A 14922-nucleotide genomic window follows, 5' to 3' on the forward strand; every position below is an offset into this window, starting at 1 on the left:
TGTTACCATTGAAAAGAAAAATCAGCCTCTGGAATCAAAAGACCTTGGTTCAAGTCAATTTAGCTTCTTACTTACTGAGAGATCATGATTAGGTCTACTCAAGTTCTCTGGTGCCTCAGCTCTCCCCTCTACAAAATGGAGACACTGACATAGATGACAATTAGGTTTCATCAATGAGCGGTGGCTGCTGGGAGTGTGGGTTAAGGATTGTGAAGCCAGGTGTGCAACCCAGGGCAAAAGAATCCCCAAATCAAGAGCCTGCATGGAATAGCAAGAAACATACATGGCACATTTGCCATCTCTGGAATTTTAAAATATTCACCTGAGGATAGCACATAAATATACAAGAAAATAAAAGATGTGAAATTGATTTTTTTAAGCCAAGTTCTATCCAAATTGCTGCTATCACTTTTATTAGTTTCATTATTAAAGATGGACTATTAGAAGAGAAATGAAAGGAGAAATCTGCCTGTACCTTCTGTATTCAAACCAAATTCTCTTGTATGTCCTTGGTAGCAAGTATTTTATCAGTGGCCCTCTGGAGACAAAACCTGTCTTTATTATATATGCTCTCTAAGTGAATGAAGGTGGGCTGATTTCAGACAAAGTGGGAAGAAGCTATGCTCTGGCAGGTCCAGGACAGAGGTACCACTGGAAGCAAGAGGTAGGGCCCTAGAGTGCGCCTCACATCGTTCCATGTAGGCAGCCACCTACTTTGCCTAGGCATCGAGCCAGCTCTGGGAGGAGATTAGATCAAGGTTATTTCCTTGTCTGTTTTCAGGACATTAAGTTTTGTTTACCCATACAAAATGAGGAGGATATCAATGCAATTATGCAGAAAACTTAATTTAAAAGGAGGAGGAGGTGGAGGAGACGGGAAGGAGAAGGAGGAAGAGAAAGAAAAAAAAGAAGATAGAAGTCTTGCTTTCAAAAAAGTACAAATTTTAGTTTCTGTAAAGTGTGACAAAGATATCTTTAGAAGAGATACTTTGGTGTTTTAGTGGGGGTTGAGAGATTCCCTGATGTTTCGAGGAAAAAAATGACAAAAATAAAAAGACACATCTATTACCTTGCAAACATAGGACTGGGTACTATCAGTTGTGTGTTATGCCATTTAATCCCCACCAGCTCTAGGAAGTAGGATTTAGGGCCCGGAGATGCCATGTGCAAGTGTAATTTCTCATGGCCCGTAATTGACAAAGCCAAGCCTTAGAATCTGAGGCCATGATTCAAAGTGTGTGGAAAGACCAAGAAATTTTAAACAGCGCTGGCAACTCTATGTTGAAACTCTTCTATAAATAGTTCCCTGATTATTTCTAATTCCCATTTACTTGGTATAATGCAAGCTATTCAGCAATGTGATACAGATAGATATTTCCTTTTCAAAACATTGAACAAATACATGGTTTCCTCCTTCTGTCCACCCTGTAGGAGAAGTAGGAAAAGAGCAAGGTAATAGGAATTTACCTCCAAGCTATAAAGCCTTCCCATCCTCTCAGTAATCACCAAGGGGAGCTCCTAGTTACTAAGGAGACCATAACAGACTCTATTAGATTCAAGTACAACACTTGGGTTGCCTGGCTGGAGAATGCCAAAAAAGCAAAGGAAAATATTATCATTGCTGAAACCATTTGATGTCTATGACTAATAAAAAACATGTTGGCAAATTGAATTTTTAGAAATGCCCAAAGGGCTTGGTTAGAGCTATGAATTAATAGCATACAGCAGTTCTGTCTGGAGAAAAGAAAGAAAAAAAAAAGACAAAGATGTTAAACTATTTTTAAATTTATCTGAATAACCTAAAGGTCCCAACTGAAACCTTAAGCAAACAATCTAGGTCCTTTATTCAATTTTTAGTTTAAATATGTTTCCCCTCCCCTTTGCTTATGGCTAAATAATAAAGTTTATACATTTTGAGTCACATTATCCTTGAATTCTAAGGAACCTACAGGCCTTCTTGGCCTTTTTATCCAACATCTCACAAATACCAGAATTACCCTTAAGTTATCCCGGACAACTGTACCCACCTTAGAGACTATGAGGACTGAAGTGTTCATTCATGCATGTGCTGCGTTGCGGGGGATCCGGATGAAGCCAGAACTGGAAAGAGTTGGGGGTAAGCCAGACCTCCAATTACCTCTTGACCCAGATCCCGGGGGTTACTATGGGCCTGCCTGCAGATGTTCATCCAGTCTCTGCTTGATCATTCCCAGAGCAGGAGGCCTTTGCCAAGGCCCATCCTATCTTGCTATGGATGCAGATCTGATTGTTGTAGAGTGCCTTCTCGTGCTGTGCCAAAATCTGCCTCTTGTGTTTTCTACCCATTGTTCCTCGTGGTATCTCTAGAACAATACTGTTTGACTCAACTTCCTCTCCTCTGGAATAGTCCCTTAGATAACTAAAGTCAACTGACATGACTCCCCTGTATGCTGTCTTCTCCAAACTAAATACCCTCAGTTTCTTTCTCAGATCATAAGGCAAATACACAAATATTATAACAATAATAAAAGGAAGAACATATAATCACCATAACAAAAAGACAAAAAGGTGGTCTGGAAATTAGATTTTTTTAAAAAGTGAGTTAAGTTTTTTATTAAAATTTTTAGTTGATATTGAGAAGCACTATGTCTTTCCACTGAGTTCCTGCATGCTATCTATCAAGTCATCCTGTCAAAAAGGAAATGTAGCTTAATAAGATTTTTTCTTGGTGACACCATGCCAGATCCTAGTGATCATCCATCGATTCTCACCAGTTGCATTTATTTTTCACTTCTGTTTATTTACTATCAATGCCTACTCTGAGAAAAGTTTCTAGAGAATACTTATCTGCATATGAAGAGTTGTGACATGATTTCAGAATTTGAATACCATCCATTAAGAATTAAGGGAGGGGCACTGTAAGGAAACTAAATCTTTAGTTCTTTCTCTTCCCAATATTTTATTATGAAAAATTCCAAACATACAAATAAGTTGCAATAATTTTATAGCAAATATCAATGTACTTAATAACTATATACTACAATTAACATTTTGCTATCTTGGATTTATCACATATCTGTTTCTCTGTCCATCCGTAATCTCGTCTCACTTTTTTATGCATACCCGTGTAAATCTCATTCATCAGTATACCTAATCCCTAACACTTCAGCATGCATATCATTATCAGTTCTTTTTTGTTACTTTTAATTAGCACTCTCTTCTGCATCCGTCTTGCCATTCTTTCCCTCATTCCCTCTATATGCTCAATTTTCATTTCTGCACCCTTCCTCTCCCTTTCTTTCCCCAAAGTTCTATGTGGTAAAAGGAAAGTGTGAAAAATCTGAGCACAGAGCAGTCTTGAAGTAGCATCAGGAAAGGTCATTGATGACCACACAGGGCCTCACAGGTGTTATCACCACAGGCCTGAGATAGATGAGGTCCTCATGAACAAGCTGATGCAAATCATCTTATGAGAGAGAGGTATAGATTAGCAGCCAACTTAATGATTTACTATGAGAAACACAGCTATCAAATACCCAGGCACGTGATTTCTTGATCAGCTCAGTCTCTCCCTGAACTAATCTGCATGACAGGCCAAACTGTGAAGGGTTTTGATAAATAGAGACTCAGAGGAAGAAAGTTAGTTAGAAGGTTTTAGTGGCATGAGGCAGAGACCTTATCAGTATTGATGTTTCAGCAGCCGGCCAGCACAGTGCCTGACACCAAAGAGATGCTGCATAATTAGTATAAGGATGAAATGAGTATGTGAATAGTAACTACCACTCTAGTAGAACTGCTGCATAGAGTAGGCACCAGCCTGTGACTCAGGGCACCTCTCGCCTAGATCATGCTGGGTGAACTCTGCCAAATTCTACCCCTCCAACTCTCTTTAAAGAAGTTCCACGACTACCATTCTTCTTTGAATAACCCATTCTTTTGTAGTCATGTGTATGCCATTAATTAAGCTTTTGTAAAGTCCTGATCTTCCTGCCTTGGAACTGGAAGACAAGCTGTCTCTAAAATGGGAGGTCTGTGTCTATCTAATTCCATCTTTGATAAACTGATTTTATTGGCTTTACTCTCAAAGAACAGAGTGATTCCCTGCTGCCTGAGTGTACTCCTTTCAAAGACCAGGGAACACTCTCTTCCCTGGTGAGCAAAAACCATTCCTTTCCCTATCTGGAGATTTATGTCTGATAAGAAATGTTAGTCGTTTATTTCCCAGACTTTCTAATTATCAGCCCACAAAGACCTGGCAAGGTGAACTCTTTAGTGGAAATGCAGCAACACAAAAGTGCAAATCAGCGCTTTTCACCTCAGCTTCTGCATAGTAGCAGATAAATCCAATTTTGACAAATTAAATCCATTTTTAAATACATAAAAGAGGCTTTCTAGTCATAAAGTCTCAACATGAACCTTACTCTCAACATGTAACAACTTCCTAATATAGTTCTTTCAAAGAAAGCAATCAGATTATTTTACAGCAAGGAATTCCTGGCCTCTATTGCTTGCAAACCATTCTTACTCCTGACCACCTTCCCTATATAGATACCATAGTAAATATCTGCAAACATCCGCATTCCACGAGAGCATCACACACTTTAGCGTTTATTTGAACTCAAAACATTATGGTGTTAGGGTGAAAAATGACACCAAATCAAAGCTCTGACTATTTCATGTGAGTCTACTTGCAGAATGGGAAAAAAAAGCAGATACTTTTATGCATTAGCATCTCAGTGGTAAAATGCCAATTGGCAACTAGAGTTCTTCTCTAATCGCCTCTATTATAAGCAACCAAAACACCAGGTTCAGATCCGGATAGAAACCCTTCAAGAGGGTAAAAGATACTATGATGAAGAGTGGGCTTTCATTATTGGGGATTCCAATGCTCTAACAGGAGCACATGCACTCAGTTGCACAGACCTCAAACAGGGCTCAATCTAGATAAACAGGGAGCATTTCGTTTAAGCCTGGCTTCAAAGGCTATGTTTGTTCAGACATCATTAGTTCTTTTTATTCCTTTGATGCTTCTGTCTCTAGTGACGGAAACTCTTATTTTTTCAAGAAACTAAAGCATAAAAGGAAACTGAAAAAGCTACAAACTGATTTGGCAACAGCTAAGCAAGAGGCTGCCATCACAGTCCTGGAACTCAATGAGAAGATAAAGGCTCTATGTGAAGGAAAGCCAGCCCCTAGAGGTCAGTATTACCACGTGACAGTAGCACACTGGCCCATCGTCCTGGGTGATATATGTAGTTTTATTGTCAACAAAGCAAAAAGCAAGGCCACAATGCCAGGCAGCATACTGGCCCAGTAGCCCGCTGGCCTGGCCTGACCTCCATTCCGCATGAATAGAGACAGCACACAAACTGCTCACTCCAGGCTGGGTTCACTTTCACCGTAAGAAAGACAGAGAATGGATAAGCAGTTCCTTAAAGGAAAGTCTCTGAAGCTGAAGAGCCAGACTGAAATAGATCTGATAAGTGTCCTTACACAAACTGAGTGGCAGTGAGGGCAGGGCAGGGCCTAAGAAGAAAGACCTGAAGCCCCTTAGGGATGGGACTCTGAAGTGGGGCGAGGAGAGGAGCTTGTCTAAAAGTATAGATAGGCTTGTAGGCTAAGGCAGGCTCAGGGAAGGGAAGAAATTAGAGTTTTAGGCAATAGGCAATAGGCAAATGAGCCAGAAATAAGTAGGGAAGACTAGCTGGGGATGAAATTTGGGTGGTTCAGAAAAATTTTAATAGCCAGTTTGGTTTGGATTTTTTAAAAATTCTTCTCCAGAGGCCAGCCCCGGTGGCATAGTGGTTGAGTTTGCACACTCTGCTTTGGCAGCCTGGGGTTCGCAGGTTCAGATCCCGGGCGCGGCCCTATGCACCACTTATCAAGCCATGCTGTGACAGGCGTCCCATATCAAGTAGAGGAAGATGGGCACGGATGTTAGCCTAGGGCCAATCTTCCTCAGCAAAAAGAGGAGGATTGGCAACAGATGTTAGCTCAAGGCAAATCTTCCTCACCAAAAAAAAAAATTTTCTCCTACTAAGAGACTATAAACACACATTGGAAAAAAAAAAAACCCTCAGATTGCCATCATTAGCAATTATACAAGTTAACATTTAATACTGTTTGCCAGACATTTTGCTAAGCACTTTACGTGTATTTAATTCTTAGAGTAAATTCTTAGAATAACTTCTGAAATAAGTATATTTATGGATTCCACAAGAATAAGCAGAGGCTTAGAGATGTTGATTACCTTGCCCCAAGTTAGACATGTGCAAGCAACACCTGGGCAGTCAGCCTCCAGCCAACAGCCTACCCTGCACCCGGATGCCTGTCACAGCTCTGATACAGGAAGGGTATTTCGCCGCTATGCAGCAGCGATATTGAACCTCATTCTGCCTGGCGGATCTCTTGCAAAACTGTGGTTCCCTGGAATAAATGTCTTCCTTTGATGTGTGACACTCTTGTAAATCCAGGAACATGCCATTGTTCTTACTCTGGCTTCCTTTATTACTCATAAATAATTTTGGAAAAAGAGGAGGAACCTGGAAATAAATGGAGGAGGAGGAAGTAGGCGATGTGGTGGCTTCAGAAAGTGAGACACTCCCAGCATCCCAACCACACGATGAAGCTTTTAATATGAGTTTGGTTTTATTTTTCAATTTTGAATAGCACTTTCCCAGGGTTGAAATGGCAAGTACCACAGTCACCTTGAAACATATGCGAAGGTCAATTTGTTTTTCTCTTTCAAAAGAACGACATAAAGACAGTTTATGAATTTGCTTTTACCACCATGAAACCTAAAAAAATAAAATCCTTTAGAGAATATTATCCACGTAAAGGTCTTTGTTCTAAGGCATCACAGCCAGATTTCAAATTGGTTGCATAATAGGAAGCTGATAACAATTATACAGCACACTGGAGAAAGTTCTCCAGCTCACTTGAGAGAAGCTCTCAACTTCTCAACTGTATCTTAAATCTAGTGAAAAAAGATATTATTGCAAGGTATCTAATTCTCATTACCCATTTTTGACAAAAATAATATCATTTTCTGTCTAATGACAATTTTGACCCTTTGATATTTTGATAGGTCAAAATTAAAATAATGCTGAGGTACCAGGACTCTAATGATTTGGGGGAGGGCAGAAAACTAAATCCCACCTTATCTTCTTAGCCCATTTTTCTCTATATTTCTGTTTAAAAAAAAATAAACTATAGTACAGAAAAATAAATTCTAATGTGTTATGAACAGATATAAATTTAAATAAAGCCAAATATTCCACAGCTGATTATGGATGAAAACAGGGACTCAGTTTTGCACCTACAAATTGCTTCTCTTACTTCGTGGAGAAACTAAATCAGTGAACTGATTTAGTTTCTAACATCTTAAATCAAATATTTGTACATTTTTACTTTCCCATCGGTCCCATGCAGCCTCACCCTGAATTCAATAACCCTGGAGATTGTCAAGGCCGGTGTGGCCACAGAATAATATTACCTCTCATTCTCAGAGACTTCGGTCACCTTGCCCTACTTCTCAATTCACTTGAAAGTAAAGTCTGAAAAGTTGTCAATAAGTTTAACACACAATGACCCCCATTTAACTACAGAACAAGTAGGGTTGACTCACCTCCCACACACATTCCTGGACCAGAACACCACCCTTTCTCTAGTTATCGTGTGTCTTTTTATAAAATGTTTGTTTTCAGTTCTCAGACCTCTGTTTGCAAATGACAGATGCCCCAGTCATAATAGCTTAAAGAGAAAGGGTGATTTATTGGCTAAGTGTAAACAAACTAAGACAGGGCATGCCTCAGAGTCCAATGGGTGCAGAGTCTCAGATACCATCAGGACACTCTGTATGTCTCATCTCTGCTTCTCTCTGCATTGAGTCTTCGTTCTCTCAAGCAGGATGTCAGAAGAGAATGACCAAAAGCAGCTATGGGCTGCCCTCCTTATCTGTCCTCCAGAGAGGAAAGAAAGCATTTTCCCACCAGCTCCAGTTAGAAAAAGTACAAGAAAGAACTCTGTCGTGGCTTGGGTTGGGTACCCATCTGGGGACATGAATCAATCCTTGTGGCCAGAGCTGGCCAGCCATCTTTGGACAAACTCTGGTCATGTACCCACCACTGAGTGGCAGGGTAGAGAGAAATAAGAGTGGAGAAGGAGAATGTTGGGACTGGTAGCTCCCACCAGAAGCACAGGCCTGGACTGGGAGAAAAGCACTTCCTTAAAGGAAGGGATAGCACATTTCTGGAAAGAAAGAGTGAAGGACTAAACCAGCGTGTCCAATACACTCTTAGCTAATGGTCAAGTTAAAAGATAAGATAATGCTTAATGAGTCACCCATCCATGAATATTTGCATTTTTAAGTAGATTCTTCTTGATGAAAGAGAGATCACCATGATCCAAAGAATAAATGTCCAATGGTGTAATTTCAGACCTCATAATAGATGGAAAGTGAACCACTTTGGAAAAGGAGTCCCCTTCCAGCCTCCATCAAGTGACATCATGGTTGCCTACTCTACAGGCCTGCCTTATTATAACAAGTGAAATTGCAAAAAGGGAAAAAAGTGTTAATTCTAAGTGACATGTTACCTGGATTAACATAAAGCTACTTCTCTATTATGGTTACAAACTGATGCATACAGTTCCAACAAACAGATTAATGAGGTATTTCCAAATAAATTAGAATTTCTTTTTACCCAAATATGCAATTTTTTTCCTTGTTTGTTTCATTTGCTAAGTAAGTCTACATATATTCGGTTGCCATTCAGCTCTTCTGAACAGAGGGATGTTTCGGAATGTCAGGAATACTTTTAAGCATACTCAAACTGATGAAACAGTGAACTATCAAACTTTTTAATTTTTTTATGTAAAACACAGTAAACTATTTCATTGGCTACGTACTTAAATTACCTCTGAGGAAATAAATGATTTAAGTCAATGGAAAATTCAACTGAAAAGAGAAACATCTTTATTATAAAACTCGCACAGCAGGAAACTTGCTTACAGCCTGAGTGCTGTTTGTTGATTTTACTTTGTGCATATAATCACAGCCCAAGGCAGATTCCTTCCATCATTTCCACAGCCTGCACCTGAAGTGCTTGCAGCTTTATTTACTAGCAGAATTCAGTGAAATGCCTGTTGTATTCTTTCAGAGCTTGAGTCCACCTTTTGGTAAACCTTAGTATGCAGAAACCTAAGGATAAATTTCAAAACAATCTTTGCTTCCTTTGTCTTAGGAGGACAAAGCTACTTTGCAAAAGACCTTATTGACTAAATCCTGTTGGTGGCGCATGAGCATTAAGTCTCTTGCTATGATGAAAGTCCTATCTTTGATCAGAACACGGGGGGCTTGGTTTATGGATTTCAAAGTAGCACACAAAGGGAATGCACTCTTCTGGATTTTTTTTTTTCATTTAATTCTTTTCTCTTAATATGCACATCTGGCATACCAAATAAAGTATCTAGCTCCCACATGCAACTTCCCATTGGCCCAGTGAAAGCCATATCAACTTTAAGTCATCTCTTGGTTTTACTCCCATTAGGAAGATACTCCTTGGTAGTTCAGGTGCATCCAGGGCTAGCTTATCCAGGACTCAATGTCCGAATAGAGCCGGCCACACTTTTGAGGGAGGCTTGTAACAAGATTGACATTTCAGTGATTTTCAGTGACACAAAACTGCTTTTAAACACTATCCCATTGATTTTAAGAATCAGACTACTGCTGTCCTATATTCTTAAGAAAGTCAGGAGACATATCTCTTTGCCAACATCCCAGGGTAAAACTCTAATCAACATTGTAAAGAGTGTCTTTTATCATGATGTCCACCCAAAGGCACTCAGCTCAAACAGTCTCTCCTTTTTATCTCTCCTCCTACAAACTTCCTCAGGATCAAAGCTCCTATTACAACTAGGTGTTAGGAAAACAGGGATTTGAGGGTGATGAAAATATTCTGGAATTAGATAGTGACAATGATTGCACAACATTGTTAATATAGTAAAACCACTGAATTGTACACTTTAAAATGATTAACATGGTGATTTTCATGTTATGTGAATTTTATTTCAAGTAGGAAAAAAAATCCCAAAACAGTGATTAAAAACAATCCTCACTAAGATGTAATGACTAACGCCCTGTCAAGTGTTAAGTGTATTTTAATGAGTGCTTTGGGCCTAAAGAAAATCTTGACTTGGTAGAATTCCAAGCATTTAGAGAGAGGTCATGTCAATATTTATTGGAGTAAGGCTAGTCTTGAATAGTTGTCCATTTGTGTCTAGGCTTTTTGAACACTGCCAACCTCTCTTCTTCTTCTTTCTCTCAACCCAGCTATTCTTCAGATTAGGAACCAATTACTTGACCAATAGTTCTACACACAACCTTTTCTCACCACCGAACACAGAGATTTACGTTGCCAGTCTATCTAGAGTTTTCTAAGAAAGTAGCAAGGAAGGCCGTGGGATCTCACAGTTTCAACTGCTGGGACTTTGACAAAAAGCATTGCTCACCACCCATGTCATCAGACTGCACGGGGCTCAGTCTGATATTTGGTCAAAGCACAAATGGGCCACCTGTACTTCCCGACTCCTGCCAAAGATGTCATTGCTTTGACAGAAAGTGATAAGAATTTAGGGAGGAAAAAAGGTGGAGATTCCCCACCCCCAAACAACATTATTATCCCAACTTTTGCAGAAAAGTGTTTTCTTTTAAGCACTCCTACTGAACGCTCAGATACAGAAACTAATCCAAGGTGGGATATCTTATATTTAAACCAATAAACTCCAGCAATTATCAATAGGGGAAACGAGAGAGCACAGGAGTGAAAATTTCAAGGTGTGCTTTCTAAGTATCACAAGTCCCGAAGGAATTTTAGTATGTCTCTCATAGAAAGAGCTTATATTTATCTTTATAATCTCTAGGCATCATTCAGAGAGTGCCTGTTGGTTTTTCTCTTCCTTTGTCCACTGAAGTCTTCCCCAAATGGAGCCACTGTACCCCAAAGCCAGCGTCTTCTCACTGACTTCAGAAGTTCCCTCAAAGATAAGCAACTGCTCCAGAAGTCCCTACAAAGCTTAGGGATTTATTGCACGAAGATTCCAAGAAATGTTACTTATTCAATATGTACAAATTTAGGATGGTTTTAATTTTCAGTAGAACGTTCCAGAGACCTCAGGGCCTAAAAATCACTCATGTGAAAACTAGGCATTGATCAGCACTTTGTTGGTTGCAAGTGACAGAAACCAAAATGAAACTAGTTTAAGCGGAGAAGAAATTTACTAGCTCCTGAGGCTGGCAAGAAGGTGGAGGCACAGGTTTCTGGACTGCTTGTTTGGCTCCTCTTTGCTGTTGGCCTCATCTGAGCTATCGCAGCCACAGACCAGGAAAGAGTCCCCTGGCTGCCCTGGCTTAACAGTCTATAGTGAACATCTGTTTCTTTCGGCTCAGAACCACTTCCCTCTTCTTTCAGTAGCAGAAGCATGATTTTCCTCTGGGGAAGTACTCTCCCATTCTCTGCAGGCCTGTGAGACTATCAGTCAGGGTGTCCCTTTCCCCCTTGACCCAGGAGAAGGTTTATGACTAGCTGAGCCAGTCACACTTGCTCTTTTTCAGGATATTGAATCTTTTCTTTTTTGGTGGGGGGTAGGGGAGAATTATGGGGAACTTGAATCTTGAGCTGAGTTGAGTGAAGGAGGACAGAAAAAGACTAGAGTTGATTCGTCCTGGAGGTTGGGCCCTGGCAGCTGAAGAAATAGTCTGCTAGTTTTTGATATCTATATCCCTAAGGCTGCCTTCACGAGGTGTGGTTGTAAGCTTTCCTTCAATGCTGTGAGTTATGTCCTTCCAATAAACTGTTTTTTTGCTTAAAGTAGTCAGAATTGGCTTATAATACTTACAACAGAAGAAACTTAATTTATACCCAACTCCAGGGAACAGAACTTCTTTCTCACAGAATCAATACAGAAATCTCAGGGAAGGAATTTGGTTGATGCTACTTGTATCACAACCTTACTGGTGGATCAATTGCTGTGGCCAAGGTAATGAGGTGCTGTCATGGACCACACCTCGGTCATGTGCCAGAGGTCAAGGGCTAAGAAATGTTATCAGATAAAAGAATATGGGAAAACTTTCTAGATAGAAGACAAAAAAATACTTCTTGCTGTCCCCTTTAATCTATTTTAGGTAAACCTTATAAGCTTGGAGAAGACAGCCATGAGGTGAAAACCAGTTTTATCTTGTCAGGAAAGTACTAAATTTATCTTCTTTCTCTCCCTATTATTTTCAAACTGCACATCTAGGCCCTTCCTTTGCAAAAGGTCTGGAAATCTATTTATTTTATAAGTAACAAAGGGTAAGAAGATCCTTTCTGAAATTTTTGGTTGGGGTCCAGTATTTGCTAGCTATACCAGCTGTGGGAATTCAATGATGTCAAGGTCCCCTCCCTCCTTTGTTTGTAAGACTAATTTTGGAATTACACTATTATCAGGAAATGGTATTCCCTTCCTTCTGTCCATCCCTTAGGAGTGGTTTTCAAAAAAAGTCTCCTGGCTTCTGTATCCAGAGAGGTTGAATGAAAGGGCAAGCGCCAGCTAAATGCCAGACAAGGCACATGGGAATTGGAGCTTGATCAATTTCAAAAGTTTCCTACTTAACCATGGAGACTGCTCTGATCGCCAGAGCAGCATGTGCTGTTTGGGAATGCTGTTAAATAACCTGGACTAGAGCTGAGAAAAAATGCTTCTTTCTAGGAAATTTGCAGAGCAGTCGTGAGCGCTCCTTTGTCAAACATTGGTAGATGGACATTTACTTGTCAACAAAAGCTGAATTGGGAGAATTTGAGGTTGCAAACACTTGTCAGCCAGCTGTCAATACTGGTACAGTTGTTACTGGTACAAACCTCTTGTTGCCAAAGTAAAAAAGGGAATGATGTTACCGCCTGTGTTCCCAGAAACCTCAGTATTATTTTATTTAATGACTCAATGTTTCCTGACAGGAGGTTAAAGTTAGAGAAGAGCTACATTGGTCATGTGAATAAATTTGCAGCAATGAGTGGATACTTTTGGAGGGCTTGAGCTCATCAAATCAAATTTTAAAAGGATGCACAGACAAGATTCTGCTGGCCAAATGGGTGCCTTCTGTTTGAAAGCACAGGATTTATTTCTAGCTAGTGCAATAGTGTTTTATATATATATTAGATATAGACCCCTATATGCATTGTGGTAGTCTGGAAGACTATTTGTTTTTAAAGATACACTGCCTTGGACCAAATTACCCTACTATGTCTCTAAATTCCTTAATCAAATAAAGCCACAATTGATATTTGACAAAGAACATATATCTAAGAATAAATAAAGAGGAAATGTAAAAGGAACAGCATTATTCCTGATTTGCTTAATATGCAGTTGGATCCAGGAGAAGTATGTTAACTGATGCTGGTATAATAATCAGTGCCTGCAAGATCTGAAAACATTATTGCTCTTCTGCAGATGGTTTCTTTAATCCCAGAAATTATGGCTGAGAATGTCACTCTGATTTTCCAGTAAAACCTGGAAGTCCTGCCACACCAAGCTGTCCTCTCAACCTGGGCACACCATTAGAGCATCCCTCCACAAAGATGGTCTAGACATGTCCCACGGGCCACTTATTTCTTGGTTATTCCTAGTTAATAAGGAAGGAACTCTGTTCCTATTCTAGGCACTTTTGACTAGAACTTGGCAAAAAAGAAGGGAGGAGCCCTCAGCCACAAACGGAACGTACATTCTTATAAATTGATCAGTTGTAACTTCAAAAGATGAATTTCTGATGCCAGGGAAGTAAAGGATGTTCGAGAGATGATGGCGAGATACATGTGTGCTTCCTGAATGGATGTACTCAAGAATTCTTATGAGTCCTCAAAGGCAGAACAAGCACTTACAAGACTCAAGTCAATAGGATAAAACTTACTTAGTTCCACAGAATCCTAATATTACCTTAACTCTTAAAAAGTTCCTAAATTTATAAGACAGCAAAATTTTTATCACACTGAGCTGTGTATAATAGGATTCTGACTTCAAGTAAAAGTTTCATTCTTTAAGTTGACCCACAATACGTCAACCTATTTGACAAACAGTCTCTTCCATTCAGTTATCCCAGCTGATCAGAGAAACAATTTTGATGGCGCCTTAGGGCGACTAGGTCTTTCTAACTCTGGATAAGTGCCAAAACCTCTGGTCTTATCCTACGTTACTTAGTAAATTTCTGACAAAAGGTGATTTTCAGTATGCTTTTATTTTATTTTTTTGTAAGGTATGCCACAACCAGACACTGTTCATTTTCATTTAAAATTATGTATAATGGTAATTAATTCATATATAATTTTAATTTACTATTTTTAAAAGATTACCTGGAGTTTTAAGGGGCCGGTCCCGTGGTGTAGTGGTTAGGTTCCCACACTCTGCTTTGGCAGCCCGGGGTTTGCGGGTTCGGATCCCAGGCGCTGACCTATGCACCGCTTATCTAGCCATGCTGTGGCAGGCATCCCACATATAAAGTAGAGGAAGATGTTAGCCCAGGGATGTTAGCCTTGGCACGGATGTTAGCCCAGGGCCAATCTTCCTTAGCAAAAAAAAAAGGGGAGGATTGGCAACGGATGTTAGCTCAAGACTAATCTTCCTCACTAAAAAGAAAAAAAGATTACCTAGAGTTTTAAAATGAGTATTCTTTCAAAATACACTTTTCCTTTCAAAGTTTTAATATCTCATTTATATATAGTGATCATATTATTAGAATTAAAAATCAAGGTACTGCCTGACATAAGTTCTAACGTAAAAATTTACATTAATACTCAAAAATATTTGAAAGCAGGACCATGCTATGGAATCCTGGATATATTATCAGTATACCTACAGTTCAAACAGGATTGCATGAGAAAGTAGAAATGCCACATTTATCTAACTGATTTTGCT

General features: G+C 39.6%; 1 protein-coding gene across 1 annotated transcript in view; it reads left to right on the forward strand.

Moving 5' to 3' along the window:
• The window catches only part of CCDC192 (coiled-coil domain containing 192), a gene marked incomplete at its 5' end in the record, with an annotated part of 152761 nt that overhangs the window by 90496 nt on the left and 47343 nt on the right, over positions 1–14922 (forward strand). Inside the window, one exon of the mRNA XM_058548257.1 lies at positions 5045–5177. Within this exon, the coding sequence (XP_058404240.1) occupies positions 5045–5177 (133 nt within the window). The remainder of the gene's footprint in view (positions 1–5044; positions 5178–14922) is intronic.

The sequence above is a fragment of the Diceros bicornis genome, chromosome 1 (assembly GCF_020826845.1).
Source record: "Diceros bicornis minor isolate mBicDic1 chromosome 1, mDicBic1.mat.cur, whole genome shotgun sequence".
NCBI classification, from domain to species: Eukaryota; Metazoa; Chordata; class Mammalia; order Perissodactyla; family Rhinocerotidae; genus Diceros; species Diceros bicornis.